Genomic DNA, 21,656 nt, shown 5'->3' on the forward strand with positions numbered 1-21,656 from the left:
ATGTGCCCCATAGAGCAACTGGGACCTTCCAAGGTATCCCCAGAATCGGCAAGTAGCATAAGGGGAAGTAGAGTGTCCAAGACCACGGCCACGCCTTCAACCCAGCAGTTCTTATTTCAACTGCCTGAAAAGTTAGGTGTCTGAGCAGGACTCTTTTGAAGAGAGAGTTTGAAAAGCAGAGTACTGTATATGGAAGATGCTCTTTATTTATTCTTAATATCCTTATATCATCAGAGCTCAAAAGAGTTGTAAATCTAGATCAAGTAAGATTATCTCCCTCTCCTGGAAAACTCTTAATGGAACATCCGTCAGTGTTACAAGCATCCCAGTCTTAGCTTTGATTGTGGGTACATGTGCAAAACAGCCCAGAAGAAGGCTTCTGCTTTTGCTGTAACAGTTTGTTAAGTAGCATTGCTTAGTAAGCTGTCAAAGTCCCAGATGATACATTTCTTTCAGAAATAATTCCCAAGAAAATTCATTCTCTCCTGAAAAAGAGTTAAGCTTGGTCCTGTCATGTAATAAAACTTACGTGTTCCTTTAAATGTCCCTTTACCTTTCGGCTGCTTTAGAATCTCAAAAGTCAGTGTGGTTCTTTACGCTAGCTACCATATTTGTTTCTTCCTTCAGTAGTTTTGAGGGTGTACTTCTATTTGAATAGTTTCATGTGTCCTTTTATCATAGACAGGCAAGATATTAAAGATAAATGAACAATAATATATATATAAGTCAATAATGAAATAAAAAACTGATGATCATCCTAAGAATTACTGAAAGTCAAGAGAATTGTATACAGTGGGGCTTTGACTTACAAGTGTTCCAACTAACGAGATTTTCGAGATAAGAGACATCTCTCAGCCAATTTTTTGCTTTGAGTTGAGAGCTAAAATTCAGGTTACGAGCCAGCTTCAGATACCCCACCGCTAGCTGGTGCAGAGAACATCACAGGGAACGCCACAACATCAGGCCAGCATCACGTGTCTCACTCATTCACTTTTTGATTTGACATACGAATAATTTGAGTTACGAGCTCCGTCACGGAACGAATTAAACTCGTAAGTCAAGGCCCCACTGTATTATATAACAGTTTGCTTATGCTCAGGCCTCTTACCCTGTATCATCAGCTACTGGAACACAGCCAAGTTTCAAGGCATTATCAATAAAGCTCCAAGAACCTCAAAGAGATGCCTTTTTTAGTTCACACACTAAAATTCATGCATTTTACATGATCCTCCCTTGAAGTATACTTACTCTTGTATCAGACACAGTTCTATCATGCTTCAGTACATTCCTGTTGCTCTCAAGATGAAGAACAAATCTTGAGAATGACCTACATGACCTCTCATGATCTACCTGGCCCTGCCTTCTGCTTCACCCTTATCCCTAACACTCATCTCCTTCAGACTTCACCTGTCCATAACTCCTTAAAGTAGGGAAGTTTACCCTCTTATGAACTCCCAGTCCAGCACACCTCTCCACGCAGCATTCGTTGTAGATTATATAATTACTAGTGGCCCGGTGCATGAAATTCGTGCACGGCGGGGGGGGGGGGGGGTGTCCCTCAGCCTGGCCTGCACCCTCTCCAATCTGGGACACCTCAAAGGATGTCCTACTGCCGGTTTATAAGGATCAGGACTAAACCAGCAGTCGGACATCCCTCTCGCAATCCGGGACTGCTGGCTCCTAACTGGTCACCTGCCTGCCTCCTGATTGCCCCTAACCACTCTGAGTGCCGGCCTGCTCACTCCCAACTGCCCCCCACTGCCGGTCTGCTCGCCTCCAAATGCCCCCTGTGCCAGTGTGCTCACTCGCCACTGCCCCCCCCATGCTGGCCTGCTCACCCCCAACTGCCCCCCCACTGGCCTGATAGCCCCCACCTTCCCTCCCCACTGGCCTGCTCACCCCCAACTGCCCCCCTGCTGGCCTGCTCACTCCAAATTGCACCCCGCAGTCCTGATAAACCCCAACTGACCCCCACTGATGGCCTGCTTACCCCCAACTGCCCTCGCCAACAGCCAGATCACCCACAACGGCCCCCCCCAAAGGCCTGATCACCTACAACTGCCCTCCCCTATTGGCCTCTAACCGCCTCTACCTCAGCCCCGCCACCATGGCTTTGTCCAGAAGAACGTCTGGAAGGTCTCCTGAAAGGTCTCCCAGTCTAATTAGCATATTACCCTTTTATTAGTATAGAGACCTAGTGCACGGGTGGGGGCTGGCTGGTTTTCCCTGAAGGGTGTCTCGGATCAGGGTGGGGGGTTCCCTTGGGGCGTGGGGTGGCCTGGGTGAGGGGCCTGTGGTGGTTTGCAGGCCAGCCACACCCCCATGGGGTGAGGGTCCCTGCTGGGGGGGTGTGGCCAGCCTGGGTGAGGGGCTGATGGCTGTTTGCAGGCTAGCCATGCCCCCCAGTGGGCACCCTCAACCCATGGGGGCATGGCCAGCCTGGGTGAGGGGCTGAGGCTGGCCACACCCCCTTCAGGGTGGGAGGTCCCACTGGGGTGCCTGGCCAGTCTGGGTGAGGGGCTGAGGGCCGTTTTCAGGCTGGCCACACCCCCTGGAGACCCAGTCCCCCAGCCCCTCCTTGAGTGGAGACCAGGGCAGGCGGGAAGCTTGGCTTCTTCTGTCGATGGGGGCAACCCAAGCCTCCTGCTCGCTCCAGCTTTGTGGCCACCGCTATCTTTGTTGGGTTATTTTGCACACTTACCCTATTGGCTGGTGGGCATAGCGAAGGGACGGTCAATTTGCATGTTTCCTTTTTATGAGTATAGATACCTTATATCTCAGTTCCCTGAGAAACTCTAAATCTTATGTCTGCTTTGACTGCTTATACCAGTAATGTATTTTTAGGACCCATCACAAATCTTAACTCATTCTATGGGTTCAATAAATATCTCTTGACTAAATGAATTAAATTTTATGTGTGCTTCTCTGTCCATAATGGATTGAAAGAAGCAAATTATGGAAGAGATCAGCTCTAAAAAAATTCACAGCAACATCAGTTTGATCATGTAGAAGGGCAAAAACTATAAAAAGTGGACAGAAGAAATCAGAAATCATTGGAGTCTAGAGGCAAATTGCCTTAATAACGGTTAGACATTAAGGCATGTTTAATAGTCTTTAATAGCATCATTATTATTAGAGTGTGATATAATGAAGTCATCAAGGAAAGGTTGGTTTTTTATCTACAGTTAAGATAAAAAAGAAATTGGTAATTCATCTTTAAAATGCTTTAATCCAGTGTTTCTTTGAAAGATTTCCTGATTTTCTACAGGTGAGCTTCAGTTGTTGAGAAAATATAATCATTTGCATTCTTCTCCCCACTTTCTAACAATTTGGATAAATGAAATGTTCCCCAATCTCACGTTAGGATAAATAACCTTATATTGTAACACTCCTCTTTTGCTCAACTTGATAATTGCAAGAAAATTATTTTCAAATTCCCATTAGGACTGAAACAATGTTATGTGACGCTTCAGGAAAAAGTCTGCTGAAAAAGGAGAATACTCTGCATTGAACGTAAACCAAATTTTGTCTCATGTTGCGTGAACAAAGCAAAAGAAGAAGTTTCCACTTGAATTCTAAATTGCGGATGACCTTGCACTGTTTTGAGAAAGGCTGGCAGCTGAGGTCACTGGAGTGTATTATGATGGACAGCGCAGCACTGTGCGTTGCTCAGAGGCATGTCCACTGTGTGGATTGCAGCCAAACACAAAGAATTAGACAGCTCGGAGCATTCTATCATTTCATTTGAAAATAATTGTCAAAGTCATGGGCAGCAACCGTTACAGCTTTCATAAGAGAACAGCATTCCATAATTCCATCACTTCAGACAGGCTGTTTGACTATTCTCAGCCAAACACTGTGGATCCAGCCTATTCTGAATCAGGTTCTTATGACACTCGCAGAAGCAGCATTTTTTGCAGGAGGCAAATCCCATCTATACTGCCTTGTATGTAGTTCTATTTTACATGATGCGGCTCATTGCTTCATATTGGCCAAATCATTGAAAGAAATACAAGGAAAAAGGAGATGCAGAAGCTTAACACAGAACTCTTAAAATGTAAATATACAGCAACTCCACATCACTCACTTTCCTCAAGTCAGCATGCTGTTTAAAAGCTTAAAATCGGTTTCCAAATAAAATGTCCACAATGCCTTCTCTAATAATGACATAAACAAAGCATTTTCAAAACATCTAATTTGTTCTAATGATTCCAAATGAACCTCTTATGTTAGTTCTGAAATAGCGATGTTTGAGTAGAATATTTTTATTGATAGAGGCTTATTTTTAACTTCTGCTTCTTCCAGGAGCAGATTAATGGTAACAGCTCCAAAAAAAAACCTGTTTGGGATTTAAAAGCAGGTGGAAAATTTCAGACTTGATTAAATGGGGAACTTCTATACCTTTGCTTTCCATCCTGCTTGAGTATTTTCTAAATATAAAGAGAAAAACACACCCTGTTTCTTTTAAAATAGAGACGCCCCAAAAAGTTGTAACTTACCGTTAAAATTTACAGCCCGAATATAACCAAGTAGCTCTTTCCCGTCAACGGTGCTCATTCGTGGGCAAAGGCCAATGTATCCAGGGCAGAGATCTTTGTGCATGTTGTGCAGGGCATAAGCCATGGAATACACTGCATCGATTACAAACTGCACCTTTCCTTCCTGTTCGTAAGATGAATCCCGCGCAATTCGTTCCAGCCCTGCACAATAAAAAGGAAAACCATCAATCGGCACTGTTAGATTTCAGGGAAATAAGGCATTAGGGCCAAGGTTTCCATCATTTGAGGCACATTCCATGAGACAAAACTATTTGATCTTATTTCCAATTATACTGAGTCAAGTTTTGAAACTGGGTATTGAATTTTTTTATTTGGAAAGAACAAAATAGTTTCTGTTCATTAGCAACAAAAACATAGAAAGTAAATAAAAGACCTATAGTTTCATTATCTTTTATTTCCACCTTATTGAGTCATATCCTATTGTACATTCTGGGAATTAGAGGTCATTTTGGTAGTGACTTAATCTTTAAGTAAAATGTATAGACTTGTTCTTTTCATCTATCCCAGCTCCAGCTGCATCATTTAATTAGTGCCCCAAAGTCAGGTCTCTCTCCAACCAGGTCTGTTCTTGCTTTGAATAAGTTCTATTAAGGAGCCCTGTTCATAAATATTAAATAACAATGTTTCCTGTTTATCTTTAGGAGAATCATTCAATTTATCTTCTTCTTGATCTCTTTTTTTTTCAAAAAAACTTTATTGAGATATAATTGACATATAAAATTGTGTAAGCGTAAGGTATACAAATGCTTAGATATATGTATATCATGTGAAATAATTACCACAGTAAGGTTAATTAACATATTTATCACCTCAATAGTTGCCTTTTCTTTTCTTGTGGCAGGAACTGTTAAGATCGATTCTCTTAGTAAACTTCTAGTATACAATACTGTATTAACTATAGTCGCTATGCTGTACATGAGATCCCCATAAATTGCCTAGTTTCATTTTCTATTAAAAAGATGTAGAGCTCTCAAAATGAATATCATTCAGAATAATTGCTCCTATGTTTAGGCATAAGTAGGCTGAGAATTGACATTGAGGATTATCACTTAATGTGATAGATATCATTTAAAGGATAGAATTAAAAATGGAAGATAAATTCAATGTTAAAATTAATGATGCATTATGAGTTACCATCCAATATTCTCATTTTGAAGATGAGGAAACTGAGACACATGGGGGTGAAATTTACTATGAACATATAGAGCAGATATGGGAACCATTCCCAGGTCTCAGACTCAAAGTCCAAAATTCTCTCAACCCCCAGAAAAATAGAGATGACAAGAACATTGGGCACACGAGAAAAAGATTATAGAAAGAACCCTGAGGGTTTACTGAGGATGACAAAGGGAACTCCTCTCACTTCCACACCCCTTCCCTAACTTTACGCATCCTGCAAGACTTAGGGAGACCCAAAGCAAGCACTTTAAACCTTCCCATAGATGCCAGTTAGTAACCTGTAATAAATAGTCTTGAAATGCAACAAATACTTCTTTTCTTCACACTAGCTCATCTAGCCTCTGAATTTAGAGAGTTGAATTGAAATAGTTGTTTTATACACTGATAAAATGTTCTTTTACACTCTAATAGAACCAGTGGCTTTCTTCTACACAAAGGTAGTGGTCATTTCATTGATTTTTATTCATACAATCATTGAACATTTTCCTCCGGTCTCAATCCCTTGCTCCACCCATTCTATAAACGCTATTGGTCGGTGCTCTTAGTAAACTCCTATTAGTCTGTCATGATGCTGAATTCTGCTCCTCCTTTTCCCATGTCTTTGTGAATATTTTTTTTATGCCTCAACTTTCCATTCCTCAAGGTTGAGTCCTTTTTCCCCCCTTTCAACCTCAGAATCCATTCATTCTCAAAACCTTTACTTATTATTATTTTTATGGTCTAGAAATATAAATAGTAATGTAAAATGTTAGTTACATGGTTCAAGTCAATTTAACTCATTTTTAAATCTAGCTTTCTGGAAATTAGTTTTCTAGGACTTTCTTATCACCTAACATCTAGCCCACATTTCCAGTCGCTTACTTTATCTTTAGGTAGTCTGCTTCCATGTCAAACTCAGTCAATTTAAAACCAGGGTATCATTGTAGAGAATTTACATCAGTATCTCCCTAAAACTTTGTACTGGGGGTTGTGCAGTTTGGGGAGCACAAAGAGAGGGGGCAGACCTAACAGAGAACATCTTCAAGATGCCAAAAGGTGTATCGTCTCCTTCAACCTGCCTTAGCTTCATGATCTAAGCTACGATCCATGCGGGTGTGGGGACACTGTCCTCTCCCGACCTCTGTGTGGCACTTTGTCTCCTGGGTTCTAGGCCAGTACTGCTCATGTCCAGAACGTCATCAGGGGACATTCTGGTTTTGCAGTTTTAACTACAAAATAGACAATTTGTAAACGCATATTGAAGAATGGTCACAGAAGCCTAAATAATTCAATTATTTCTTTAAAGATATTATCTGGTAACCAATCACCCTGGTTAGTCCAGGACTGTAAGAGCTTCTCAGGATATAGAACCAAAACCTGGATAGCCCTGAGCAGACCAGCATGGGTGCTGATGAACAAAAGGAAAATGGCCAGGACATTTACTGAGATAAGACTCAAATATCTACTTATAGTGGTACACCATCACTGCGAAGAAGCCTATCCACGGGTGAAGTCCAGGGCTGACCGCCGTTGTGGAAGAGGTAAGGTGGTTCTGGTCAGGCAGGCATGGGAAGTGGGGGGGCTGGAGAGGGGAGCTGGTGACAGGCCCCAGGCAAGGAGAGGCATTAGTGGAAATGGGGAAGAAATTGGGGAAGTAAATATCTCGTAGTGAGACTGCTATCCATGAAGCGACCTTGAAAATGTAGGGGGCAGGAGAACCTCTCCTTTGCCTCCTACTCCTACCAGGATCTGGCAAGCACTGAACCCCCAACCTCAGCCAGGCGCTAGTGATGGAACAGAGAAAGGTAGGGGGTGGGGCCACGCAGAGTGGAGTGGAGGGAGGGGTGTTTTCTCTCTCCTGGGGCTCATGCTGTGTATCACTCATAAGACATGCAGGAGTTTCAGAACCAAGAATCATATAGATCAGTAAAAATTTGAATATATATATTTTTGATTAAAAATCCATTTAAAATAGCATTGGACATAATTCACGTATTAAACAATTAGATTTAGCCCTCTGCTCATGAAATTGCTTTTATAGTATGTCAGAGCAAACTTGGACTTTCATCCCCAACAAATTTTTTGTTGTTGTTCTTGTTAATCCTCACGGGGGGAGGTTTTCTCATTGATAATTTATTTATTTATTTTAGTGAGAGCGGGGGAGAGACAAACATCCAAACATCGATCTGAGAGAGATACATGAATTGGCTGCCTCCCGCATGCACCCCAACCCTCCCACACACACCCAAGACCGGGGCCAGGGTTGGAGCCTTGCAACCAAGGTGATTTCCCTTGAGCTGATTTGAACCCAGGACCGTTCAGTCTGTGGGCCTCCATTCTATTCACTGAGCCAAACCGGCCTGGGAAGTCCCCAACAAACTTTATAAGTTGGTGGGACACAAAAGGTTTTGCTCAGATCCAAATTCTGTTTGGGGGGCGGGGGGTGGGGGAATTCTGTAAGTCCCTTCTAACCTCTCTAGAGCAGAAATGACTTAGAGCTATGACGTTCAACCATAATTCTTTGATATCATTTGAGGAAAATTCAGTAAGGAACAATCTCTTGATTTTCTTTGTTTGAACAAAAATAGCAAGCTGGTACAACTTTGGGACAAACATTTCTCATAAGAACTCTAAGAAAACAAGGGGGACAAAAAGGTCAGAAGGCTGTTCAGTGACTATTGTCACATGAGTCGATGGACATGATAAGTCTTTTTTCTAAATCAATGTAAGCACCTGGTGACAAATTAAAAGACTGACCACTATATTATTTCTAAATTTAAAGAGAAATTATTTGATTTTTTTTTCAGGCTGTTTAGACAATGTATTTTTCTCTTCCTTAACATTGCGATCTCGTGATGATACTTAAAATTTTATAGGAACTAGTTTGTGCCTCACTTTCTATATCCATTTGCCTCTTTCATCTAAATGAGGAACTTAGAAAGCTGACAGTGACTCATCAACTTAATTGGCTGTAAAATTTCATTATGCTATAGTTTCTAAAGTTAGCGTTAATGTATTGCTATAAAGTGCTAAATATTGTCAGAGGCTGTATGTCAGTCATCCATTTAAAATACTGATTGTAAAGTTGTAATGTGTTTTTAGTGTATAGCTTAAAATTAACTGCATGTAGCAAAGTGTTTGTGTGGTGGTAGATGAAGTCAGGCACAAAAATTTAATTGCAAGAGTATGTGTTCGTTAATAAAATCTAAAACTTCTAACAGTATCTCATGTTCCTGGACACATAGAAAATTCTTACTGGTCCAACCAATGGCCCACGGACCTTAGTGAATGCCTTTCACACATCCTGGGTATCTTCTCGGTTTTTGCTTCCTCTTACTATAAAGGCAAATTTGCTCATGTTTGCAAAGTGCTGTCTACATCACAATGTGAGTTCCTAAATAAGCCTGACATAAATTTTAAATTCTTTGACTGACATATAGTTGTTGAACTTTGCTTTCTAATAATTTCTCAGGATACAGTTTAGTATTGTAAGTTGAGATGTTAGGGCCATTTTCCTCTCCTGAAATTACGCATATAAAGCTTCTAATGTTAATGTAGTGATGGTCTACTAAGCAGCTGGTCACATCAGTGGGGTGAGGGGGAATTAAAGTCATACCAGTCTTTTTATTCCTGGGAGAGCAAACATCCAATTGATTGAATTTTTAATACAGTTTTAGCATGTAGTAGAAATAATCCCACACTCTACTAGTAAATTTGTGTCTTAAAAGTATTTCTTTATTTAGTTCCTCCCTGACTTTTTAAGTATGTAGCTACTGTTTTAAATAATTAAATCGTTTCCTTGCAGTTGCTGTGCAGAGAATGATAAGAGGGAAGAAGAGAATTTGTGAGCTGCTACGAAGAAATACAGTTATGCATATGGAACCAAACTGTTCCCAATATAACATGTATGTTATAACTGCATAGTGGGTGACTTTGAAATCAGTGAGAAACATGCCAAGAACCGCACTGCACACTCAAAAGTAATCGCCATCAAGTTAGCAAATATAAAATCATCTTTCACTGAATTTAAATGGATTTGGTTTTAAGGACACAATAGGGGGAGGATGGGAAAGATGTTCAATTACACAGGAACATCTCCTAAGCACTAGGATACCCAAGTGAAATGTGCACACCGCCCAAACTGCAGAGGGATGAGAACACTGGCCCTGCGGTGAGGCAGAAAGACAAACTGACTGATGAGGCTGCTGCCACAGGAGAAAGAGGACTGACCAGGGAGGCAGTCCTGGGGTCAGGTGCCAGCTGCACCACTCATAGGGCCTTGGACACTATCCTGAATGAACCCTGGCCTTCAATTGGGAATGTTTTCCAAAGGAACCTTCTTAATTGGGTCCCCATTGCTCTAGCCCAGCGGTTCTCAACCTGTGGGTCACGACCCCTTTGGCGGTCGAACGACCTTTTCACAGGGGTCGCCTAAGACCATCCTGCATATCAGATATTTACATGACGATTCATAACAGTAGCAACATTACAGTCATGAAGTAGCAACGAAAATAATTTTATGGTTGGGTCACAACATGAGGAACTGTATTTAAAGGGCCAGAAGGTTGAGAACCACTGCTCTTAGTGATGGCGAACCTTTTGAGCTCGGCGTGTCAGCATTTTGAAAAACCCTAACTTAACTCTGGTGCCGTGTCACATATAGAAAATTTTTGATATTTGCAACCATAGTAAAACAAAGACATATTTTTGATATTTATTTTATATATTTAAATGCCATTTAACAAAGAAAAATCAACCAAAAATAATGAGTCCGCATGTCACCTCTGACACGCGTGTCATAGTTTCGCCATCACTGACTGTTCTAGCCAGATCTGCTGGTTCCCACTTCCCTCTGCTCCACTTTCAGGTCCTTGAGTACAACATGAGATCCCCAAACCACAGGACTTCACTTAGATGTTCACTCTGTAAGTTTCCTCATTCCTTCCCAGATGCCTCCTTAGCCTCCAAGCATCAGGTAAAAGGTCAACTCAAGGTTGGCTGGAGCGGTGATATTTAATGATTTATTTTCAAATTAGCAGTGAGCAGATCAAAGAGCACTGTAAATGCCGAGTTTAAATACTGAATTTTGTTCAGTTGGAAACAAAGCCAAGACTGGTATTTAAAATTATTTCAGGGAATGATGTGAAAAGTAAATTGAAGGAAACATTGACTGTAGAGATGCAAATTGGGAGGCGGAGTAAAGGGCTGAAACAGTGGAACAGAAAAATGAGAGAAATGCATTTCAGATGTCAAATTGACAGTATTTGGACACCTGATTAAACCTGAGAGTAAGGGTTAGAGGTAATTATTAAATATGGGGAGTAAGGACTCTTGAGACTAGGTAGTAGGATATTGACACCATTAACAAAATTTGAGAAATCAGGTCAATAAGAAGGTTCAGTTTATGACAGCTCCCAAATGCATCAGCACCTGTTAAAATGACTGATTATAATATTCTGTAATATTTATTACCTCCTCTACCATACTATAGACTTTATTTAAATTTATTGAATTTTATTTAAATAAAAAGTCCAAATATTTAGAGTAATCATGGAATAGTAATATGGTTGGCTACTTATTTATAACATTGCAATAACGTTAGCCACTCTGTGCAGGGCTGCTGTAAGACCAGTGGCCTGAGAAGTTAAAACTCTGAGCTCTAGTTCTCAGGCTACAAGGAACTGACTTGGTGTCTTTGTTCAGTTCATAATACTTTTGGCAACTGCTTACCTCTCAGAAGGAATTAGAGGATTCAACAAGATGATCAATTAGGATCTTTTTGTTATCACGGGGGAGCCAGGAGAAAGTGGGGTTCTTGCAATGTCACAAGAAAAGGGATTTTCTGTGACTCACATGTGAGAATGAGTGGCATTTATTTGCATGAAATTACATCCCTGGGTTTCCAACATCCCTCTTCCCTTCCTCAGGCCAAGGAAGACGTCCAGCTGTGTCTTTAGCAGGACTAGGATTAAAGCCGTTGCCCAGTTTCCATTCCATATTTGCATAGTCCAATCCAGCATCAGGTTAGGTTAACTTGTGTTCCCAGCTGCAGTCCGTCAGTCCATGGTGTGTAGGGTCCACATGACCACTGGCCATGTGGCTTCTAGGAACAGGGGCAAATACAAGGCAGCAGGAGCAAAACCAGAGAAACAAGAGAGCCAAGAGAGGGTTTTGTTGTCTGGGGGACTATATATTTCCAAATGTTCACAGGCTTGCAGTTGGCCCACCCCTCTGTTCCCAGGTTTGACGCTCCCTAGATCACTCTGACTTCACTGCCCATGAATCCATGTTCCCTTTGTTTGACCCCTCCCCCGAGGGATTTGCAGGGAAGGGACCCATGGCTCCCTGGTGAGTGTGAAGTTGCAGCTTCCTGGTGAAGCTGCCCAGATGGCCAGGGTTATAATATCTGGCCTCCCTTTTGCTCCTTTCATATTTATATATATAAAAGTCAGCAACCAGAACACTGTAAGGACCGGAACAACCGGTCTGTATGACTCCCACTGTGGCCAGCAAACCCACCCAATCAGGGGGTGGGGCCTGCTGGCCAACCTCCTGCAGCCCCTCCCCCAGGCAGGCCCCGCCCCCAATGGGCCACACCACCCTGATGGGCCCAGGGCCCCTCACCCCAACCAGCTCTGCCCTTGATGAGCCCCTCCATTCTGATCAGGGGCAGGGCCAGCCGGCCAAACACTTATGGCCCCTCCCCGCAGCGAGCACGGCCCTGAGTGGGGCAGGCGGCCAGCCAACCTCCTGTGGTCTCCTTTTCCGGACAGACTTGGCCTTGATCTACCCTGATTGGGGCCTGGTGGCTGGACCCCAACCATGCACACATTTCTGCACTGGGCCTCTAGTTATTATTAACTAGCTAATTACCACAGTATCACCTTCAGTGTAAAATTCTGATTTTTAAGGCATGTTCTCTTATTTCCTCTTTTCACTCTCTAACGTCACTTGAAAATTACATAAGGGTGTAGCAGAACAAATACCACTAAGTTCAATTCTTCAAAATAGTTTAGAATATCTAGTCACTGAGCTGCTGTGGATCTGGAAATTTTACACACACACACACACACACACACACAAAGTCAAATATCAGCCTAGGGGTTTTTTTGCCTAATGACCACACATATTCATTATTCTTAGACTTGAGCTATATACTGGGTCTGATTTCTCACCAAGGAGAAAAGTTTTCAGTTCCCTGTTTATTTTGATATAATGGTTAAAGAAAAAATATTATAGAAAATAAGATCAGAGAAGTAAACGGGAAGGAGGACACAAATTATTAAAATGGGTAGGGCACTTCACAAATAGTATCTCTTTACTCCTAAACTATTATTACTCCCTTTTTCACATATAAAACAATTAAGACTTGCCCTAATAGGTTTGGTTCAGTGGACAGAGCGTTGGCCTGTGGACAAAGGTCCTGGGTTTGATTCCAGTCAAGGGCACATGCCCGGGTTGTGGGCTTGAGTCCAGTATGGGAGTACAGGTGCAGTCTATCAGTGATTCTCTCTCATCATTGATGTTTCTATCTCTCTCTCCCTCTCCCTTTCTCTCTGATATCAATAAAAATATGTTTTAAAAAATAATAACAACTAAGATTCAAAAAATAGAATTTACCTAAGGTCACACATATATGGCAGTAAATTGTTGTCAGGTCTGATGCAAAACCTCTACCAGTACGACTACTCTGTCCCTCCTCTGTGAAATTCTATTTAATTAATTCTTCTACCTCAGGTTTAATTTTTACTTCTTTTAACTCCTGTTTAATTTTCAGCCACTGGACATGATTGGCTTGTCTCCTAAATTAAGTAGTGAATGAAGATTCTTTGTATGTGTGTGTGTGTGTTTATAAAGAGTAGTGGAAATAAAATAATATTTTACAGAAACACTGACTCATACTGATAATTAGATATTTGTGGTGAAAGCCAAAGCTAATAAGGCTTATAAATTTATACTTATAAAAATTAAAAATTAATAGAGTATTTTAGCTTTGGAAGGTGAGTGTGTGTGTGTGTGTGTGTGTTCATAAATCTATAAGATTTCTCTAGGCAAATATCATCAAGTAAAATAAACGAGAACTCCATTAACACCTAAGGTTCTGCTTTGTGGATTCTACAGTAGGTTTTGTCAAGGACTTGTATAAACAGATGTATTGAACTAATGGACTAACTTCAGCCTCAGCCTTATCTATTTACAAAGGACAGAGAAAATAAATGAGAAGATAAGGGTTCTCTGATGAAAATCACCTTCTCTACATTTTCTTCTGTAATTTAACTATAGTCCCAAGAATTGAAGGCTCTTAGCTGCCTGAGGACACATCAGGAGACACTTGTAAATCAAGCACTGAAGAGTGCTACCACCTCAGCCCACAGTGACGTGTCTCCTTTGTGCCTGGCAGGAAATGGAAAATGCTTCAGGCCAGTGCCAGGTGTCCCCTCCAGGTGTTAAATTTTCCATACAATGCCCTAAGGTTTTTAAAACACTGAAAATCCAAAGGTGAGAGGCAAATAAGTATAAGAATGTATTCTTGAGCAACATAACCAGTTCAAAAAACATTCAGAAAAGGAAGTTATTTCTTAGCTATATCCCTCAGTCCCCAAACAAACAAAAAAAAAGGGCTTGATTAAACTCAAACAGTTACATTTTTTTTCCCCATAATTATCTTAGATCATGCATATTAGGGACAAATGTTGATTCACAATAGTGTATAAAACTGTTGATAAATAGAAAACTCAAGCTCTCCCACAAAAGAACCCAATTTTCCCTTCATAATTCCCACTTCAGTAGCTAAGACTTCCAATGTCCTCACCCTGACACATTTTCTAGTCATTGCAATCATGTTAGCATTATAATTAACTAGTTATTAATAACAGGAAAGGAGCAAAGGGAATGCCAGGTATTATAGGCATGTTCCCTGGGGGAGGAATCCAACAAGGGGAATATTAGACACATGCCCCAGAAAAGTTAGGATGACATAGGGAAGGTGTTTGCTTGTCAGTAACACCTGGTGTGAGAGAGGGTTGGCCAGAATGGGCATGGCCACTGCAAGGACATGGAAATTTTGGGTATATAATCCCCTGAACAAAGAAATTCACTCTCTTGATTCCTTTGGGCATGCTTGGCTCATGGCTTACATTTGGATTCCTGGAATTTTCCCATATAGCCCATGGCTTTGCCAACCCCCCACACAATAGACTAATGGGTTGCTGCTAGCTTGATGCTGGACTGGATGTGGCTGCAACATGAAATGGAAACTCTGGACATTGGGTCTGATTTTAGCTTTACTGAAATCCCAGCTACACGCCTACTAGACTGGCCTATGGGAGACAGGACTTTGGAAACCCAGGGATGTAATTCTACAGTAATAAAACTTTCTACCATATCACATATTCCCCTGTGAGTCTCAAAAAATTCCTTTTCTTGGGATATCCCAAGGACCCCAACCCCACTAGCAATAGGAGAGGACAAAGCATGATTTAATCTAGTAACAGTGGCTATTACATGGCTTAGGATTTGCCTTTTAAAAATATATTTTTTTATTTTTATTTTTTTTCTAATTATAGACTTAATTGTCTTAGAAATGTGTTTGGGGTGTGGGATATAAAGAAGAATATAAAAAATACTTATTAGCCCACCATGTTAACTATCATTTGCTTCTTGGTTTATTGCCTTAGAGCATTTCTCTTTCTGTCTTTATTTTTAAAAATTAAGATGATTCTATGCTTTTTAAAAAATATGCTGTATTCACTTTACCTGTAATGAAAATTCTTCTATATTTTATGAAAGTGTGGTTTCTGGAACTGTAGTTCAATTAATGGATTCTGATTTTTGCATTTAATTCTTGTCTGATACTCAGTGTGATATTTGGTGCAAGGTAGGAATCTGACATTGTTTTCAAACAGTAAAACAATTCTTCCATACTATTAATTGAATAAATATTTTTCTTCCCATTAATTTATATAAAATCACTTTTAACATATCAAACTCATATATTCTCATATATATTTGGAAATTCTTCTCTAGTCCACTTGTCTCTTAATATGTTAACATGACATTTTTTGTAATTATTGCAGTTTTAAAATAAACTAGAGGCCCTGTGCATGAAAGTTGTGTATTGGGGGGTGGGGGGGTGCCCCTCAGCCCAGCCTGAACACTCTCCAATCTGGGACCCCTCGGGGGATGTCCGACTGCCGGTTTAGGCCCGATCGCTGTGGGAGCAGGCCTAAACCGGCAGTCAGACATCCTTCTCACAATCCGGGACTGCTGGCTCCCAACCACTCACCTGCCTGCTTGCCTGATTGCCCCTAACTGCTTCTGCCTGCCAGCCTGATCACCCCCTAACCACTCCCAGCCAGCCTGATTGATGCCTAACTGCTCCCCTGATGGCCCATTCGCCCCCAAATGCCCTCCCCTGCTGGCCAGGTACCCCCCCCAAGTGCCTTCCCCTGCCAGCCTGGTCACCCCCAACTGCCCTCCCCTGTCTGCCCAGTCGCTCCTAACTGCCCTCACCTGCTGGCCTGATTGCCCACAACTGCCCTCCCCACCAGCCATCTTGTGGCTGTGGGTGCCTCTATCTTTGAGGGCGTAGCAGTCAATTAGCATATTCCCTCCTTATTGGCTGTGGGCACTGCCATCTTTGCGATGATGTGAGGGTCAGTTAGCATATTCCCTCTTTATTAGATAGGATTGTACCATCTGTTCATGAAAATTCTAGCATTACTCTTATTTTCTTAATAATTGATTATCATTACAAATAAACTATAGAATTATTTAAATTACTTCTGAAAACTGGAAGTTTTTAAAGAAATGCATCCATTTTTAAAATTAGTTGCAGATTAAGCCCTATGTTTTCTGCATGCAAAAAAAAAAAAAAAAGGAAAGTAGCATGGGCTCTGAGATCAGACAGATCAAGGTTTGAGACACTGCCTCTGAATCTCTTATTCTTACTTATAAAATGGGAATTTATATCTATGTTGCTTGGTTGTTGTGAGGGTGAAGTATAGGGCAACTGGCACATTATATAGTGACTAAAATGGACACCATTATTTGTCATGAAGGGCTACAAAATACTTAACCTTCTATAATGTGCAACACTTTTTCAACTGTACAAATTAAATAAACATATAAGCCATACATGTGCGTATACTTATTCAATAGACATGATAAAGGCGATTTACATTCAATGATTAGGAACAACCACCCTGCAGCCAGTCTGCCTGGCTTCAAATCTCAACACCACCATTTACTAGTTTTAAGGCTTTGACTAAGTCCCTTAAATCCCTATCCCTCAGTTTCCTTATCTGTAAAATTGGGATAATAATAGTATTTGCATAAAGGGTTGTTGTCATAATTAAATGAATTAAAATAATTAAGGCAGTCTGAAGAGTATGTTGAAAATAGTAAGTATTATAAAAGGGGATACTTATTAGCACCAGTCGTTAAGCTTTTGTGCTGGATAATTACCATTAGGTAAACTAATACTTTCCTAGTGCCTGATGTCATGGAGTGAGACCTGGGCTGAGATCTAAAGGGTGAGGCAGGGAAGTAGGCGGAGGGAGCATAGAGTCAGGATGACAGTAATGGCAAAGGCTCAGGGACGGAAGAGGCAGAAGAATATGAGGGGCTGAAGTCCAGCAGGCTCAGGTAAGACCCAAGAGGTGGGTGGGGCTAGATTAGGGGACCTTTCTGGCCACCTGGAGTCAATCTGTCTTCTTCTAAGAGCAGTGGAAAGCGACTGAAATGTGAAATAGGTTTCCCATTGGAAAGGAGTGCTGGGTCAGAGGAACAGACAGGAAGAAGGAAAACGTGGATGGGGTAGGCTGGATTGGAGGCCATTTAATAATTTGAATGCAGGCATATGGTGGTGTGGGCTAAGGGGATAATGCATATGGAGAAATGTAAATGCACTTGAGACATGTTAGGAGATAAAAATTAACAGGGTTTGATGGAACTGAAGCAAAGGGAGCTGTCAAGAGTGACTTCCAGGTTTCTGGCTTCTAGATCTGGGCAGACCCTGCCAAGGCCAGAATACACTGTCCCACCAGGAAACTGCATATCTGCCTAATGGGTGATCAACACAGTGTCTTCGCTTCTGTGAAAACAGGCCAGGGAGATGCCCATGGCCTGAACCTCCTGGAAACTGTCTGTACCCGTGGCATGGTGGGGATGTATCCTACCTGATTTGTGGCATCTGCATGTTCGTGTCAAGGTTCCATCACTGGGTTTGCATTATTATTATTACTTATAAACTCCCTAGGATGTAAATTACAACCCAGAAACTGGAGAAGGAGATGGCACAGGAATTGTTCCTGAGGCTGTGCTATCACTCAGCAACTGACTTCAGCCATTCTATTGGCAAGTTATTCATGGAACTCTCTCAGGTATTCTCTTCGGAACAAAAAGCTGAACAGTAAATATGACAGTCCGCATAAAAACACACATAGGAAATAAAACTTTTCTCCTTTCCTCTCTCTCTAGTTCCACCTTCCTTCTCCCCCGTTTTCTCATTGAGATTGTGTCAACAATGAAGTAACGTTAGTACGAGAACACAAATATGAGACTCTAGAACTTGTGTTTAATATAATAGGAATGCTTGTACCAAAACAACCCTAAAAGGCATAATATCTGCTGTTTTTTAAACTTCATGACATAACTTAATAGTGGTTCCTAAAATCAATGTGGTGGGTCACATTTCTGTATTTTTTAAATGAAGAAAACAGAAATTATGTGCATCACATACAGTAACAGGAAGTATTATTTCTTTTCAGTTGTGAGGCATGTATGTACTGGGTTGCCATAGACAATAAATTATTAACCCAGAGTGTAGTCAAAAACTTTGAAACTCCTGGACCTAGTTCACTCTTCTTATTTTGCAAATGGTGAAACTTGGGTAAAGGAACATTGAGTAATTTTTCCAGGGCGACAGCTCAGGAAGAGGCAGAGTCAGGACTAGAACCCTAATGACCTAATCACAGGACTCTTCTCTTCGCATCATGCTCCTTCCTTTCAGCTGCCTTTTCTTTCTCTTGGTAATTAAGTTCCACTGAGGTTAAGTACAACTCGAGGGAATCACTAAGTGAGTTTGCCCATGAGGAATGAAAAGCCTTGAAAGAATTAATTAAATGAAGTATGGGAAGAAATTAATAACACGAAAGTGTGAGTTATGGTAACTCTCTCCTGCCAACTTAAAAAGGAGTATCAGTGGAAACCAACAACATTCAAAGAACCTTGCTTTTTGGTTTAAAATGCCAAAAAATATAAAAGCAAATGATTTTATAACAGAAAATTACATTTAAAGGAGAAAAGCAAAAATACCTTTAAGTATAAGATGCATATCCTCCCAAACGAAAAATTTAGGGTATCAGTGTGTACTACTGGACCACCCAGATGAAAAAGGAAACCAATTGTTGCCTCCATACAATGTGGTCAATCCTCTGGGTGACTGAATGGGTCTTTCACTTTTATTCCCAATTTTAGGGGTCACAGCCCAGGCGTAGTCTAATGCCAGTGGCTGATTAAAGCAGGCCGCAATCTGTCTGGCAGAGTTTCTATGTCATCCTTCAAAGGGACAGGGACCAGACGAGATGACCTCTCTTGTTGTCTCCCAATTAATTCAATCAGCTCTGCTTCTATCAGACATCTTCAGGGATGAAAGCCATCCGCTCATTCCAAGTCCTCACCAGGAATCAGTAAACACAGAGGCTGCAGACTGTGTTTAATGAACAAGGAGGATTCATCTTTCAGTCTTGAGTTACAGCCTGTTTCTAAATATTATTTTCTCTCCCAATAATCTACAACCACATAAAAGGCAAGGGTTGGGTCTGCTTCCTTTGAATAACCACCAGGTCTAGTCCGATACCCAAATACACCTTAGGTCAATATCAATGTGTGTTCAACCAACCAGAACTGAATGTCTTTCAAAAGAAGGGCATATCAATGATAGTTCCAATTGGCTGTGCATAAAGCCTCCATCCCTTTTACTTTAATATTTTATGAAATGCCACTCTAGGAAACTATTATAGGATAGAATAAAGCCCACCTGGGAAAACTTTTGTCGAATAAACTAAAGCCATCATATATAATAAAAGGTTAATATGCAAATTGACCGGTCGCTATGACATGCACTGACCACCAGGGGGCAGATGCTCAATGCAGGAGCTGCCCCCTGGTGGTCAGTATGCTCCCACACGGGGAGCACTGCTCAGTCAGAAGCCCTGAGCTGGGCTTATGGCTGGAGAGCACAGAGGTGGTGGCAGGAGCCTCTCCCACCTACACAGCAGCGCTAAGGATGTCTGACTCCCAGGAGCGGGCCTAAGCCATCAGTCAGACATCCCCCGAGGGCTCCAGGACTACAAGAGGGCACAAGCCAGGCTGAGGGACCCCCTCAAATGTACAAATTTTGTGCATCAGGCCTCTAGTCTTTAAATAAATAAACATAAAAGGCAGAGTTGGTAAGGGGTGCTAGTGTTTTGTTTCTCTCCACATGGACTGGTAGGATAATTTTCATAATAGAAAAAAAAAGAACATCTAGGACTAACTGTACTAGACAGTGTTGAAACAGCAGATCCAAGAGGAGGGAAGTGCTCATTTCAAAGCACTCATCAATCAGGTACCTGTGGCTGCACTTCATCACTTCCTCCACAATCAATAAGACATCCGTATTCATTAGGCAGAACTTGTACACACCGTCGCCTAAGATTAAAAATTGTAGCTTTTGACTAGGAACATACTTTACAATGGAAAAGCAGATTTGTTTGACAAGTTGGGTTTTTTTTTTTTAAAAATCTAACTAATATAAGCTGTGATGTCCTTCAAGATTACATATAAACGAAATTTCAGCTCATGATTTAGTGAGAGTCCTATCTAGACCTAGAAAACTTTCCAAGACAAAATTGGAATTCCAGCTCTGGATGAACTGATTTAACTACCAAGGATCTGTTCTGGCAACAAGCCCCAGTTTTGCCTTGAGAAATGGAGCATGACCCATTGGAACTATTGCTCCTGTATGCAAATGGGGAAAAACTAAAAATATTTTCATCTTTAAACTTTTAATGCAGGAAAATACAAGAAAATTGAAAATATTTTCATATTTAAACTTTCATCACATGCTTTAAATATCAAAACCCATTTTGTGAGAAAATTTATAAATAGAAATTTAATATATTTAGAACCAATGTGAAATCATAGCCTGAGATGCACTTTAAATTTATTTCTAACAAATCTGCTCTTTGGATTCTGTTCTCGGTGGTTTATTTTTACTCTCCAGATTATGTTACTAACATCAAGGATGTAGATAGAAAACAGGGAGATATAATAAAGGAAACATTTAGACATAATGGCTCAAGTGTACAAATGTTCATAAACAGCCTTCTTTTTAGAAGCTAAGAGGAAGAGACTAAACATTAATTGAGATCTGTTATGAGGCAATTACCATACTAAACAAGTTGGCTATGTTCTTACATAATTCTTGCAATAACTCTATGAGGCAAGTTTTAGTATTCCCATTTTTTAAATAAGAAAACTGAGTCGCAGGTTAAATAGGTTGCCCATTATCAAAGACATACTAGCCCTGCATCCATCAAGGCAGATACTCTAAACTGTATCTGTCTATTCAGACTGGCTTGCTTTTTCCATTACAACTCAGGTCTATTCCATAAACCAGTGGTTCCCAAACTTATTTGGTCTACCGCCCCCTTTCCAGAAAAAAATATTACTCAGCGCCCCCTGGAAATTAATTTTTTTAAAATTTTAATAGCAATTAAACAGAAAGATATATGTATTAATGTTTCTACCTTTTTCGTAAAATATAGTAAAGAAAGGTGTAAATTAGAAACATTGAAGTTTGAAATTATGAAACTATTGAACTCAGAATAGAAAGGTAATACAAAAAAAAGTGAAAACAAATGCACCTGTGGCCATCACTGCCCCCCTGGATCG

At 40.9% G+C, this 21,656-nt stretch overlaps 1 protein-coding gene across 6 annotated transcripts in view; it reads right to left on the minus strand.

Annotated features, from left to right (window-relative positions):
- GRM8 (glutamate metabotropic receptor 8) overlaps nt 1–21,656 on the minus strand; it is a 735,586-nt gene that overhangs the window by 263,184 nt on the left and 450,746 nt on the right. For all 6 annotated transcript variants that reach the window (XM_070425024.1, XM_070425027.1, XM_070425023.1 and 3 more), the window contains exon 7: nt 4,500–4,700. In XM_070425024.1, coding sequence (XP_070281125.1) covers nt 4,500–4,700 — 201 coding nt within the window. The remainder of the gene's footprint in view (nt 1–4,499; nt 4,701–21,656) is intronic.

The sequence above is a fragment of the Myotis yumanensis genome, unplaced genomic scaffold, assembly GCF_028538775.1.
Source record: "Myotis yumanensis isolate MYYU_CA2020_CCGP unplaced genomic scaffold, mMyoYum1.0.hap1 SCAF_9, whole genome shotgun sequence".
In the NCBI taxonomy this organism is placed as follows: Eukaryota; Metazoa; Chordata; class Mammalia; order Chiroptera; family Vespertilionidae; genus Myotis; species Myotis yumanensis.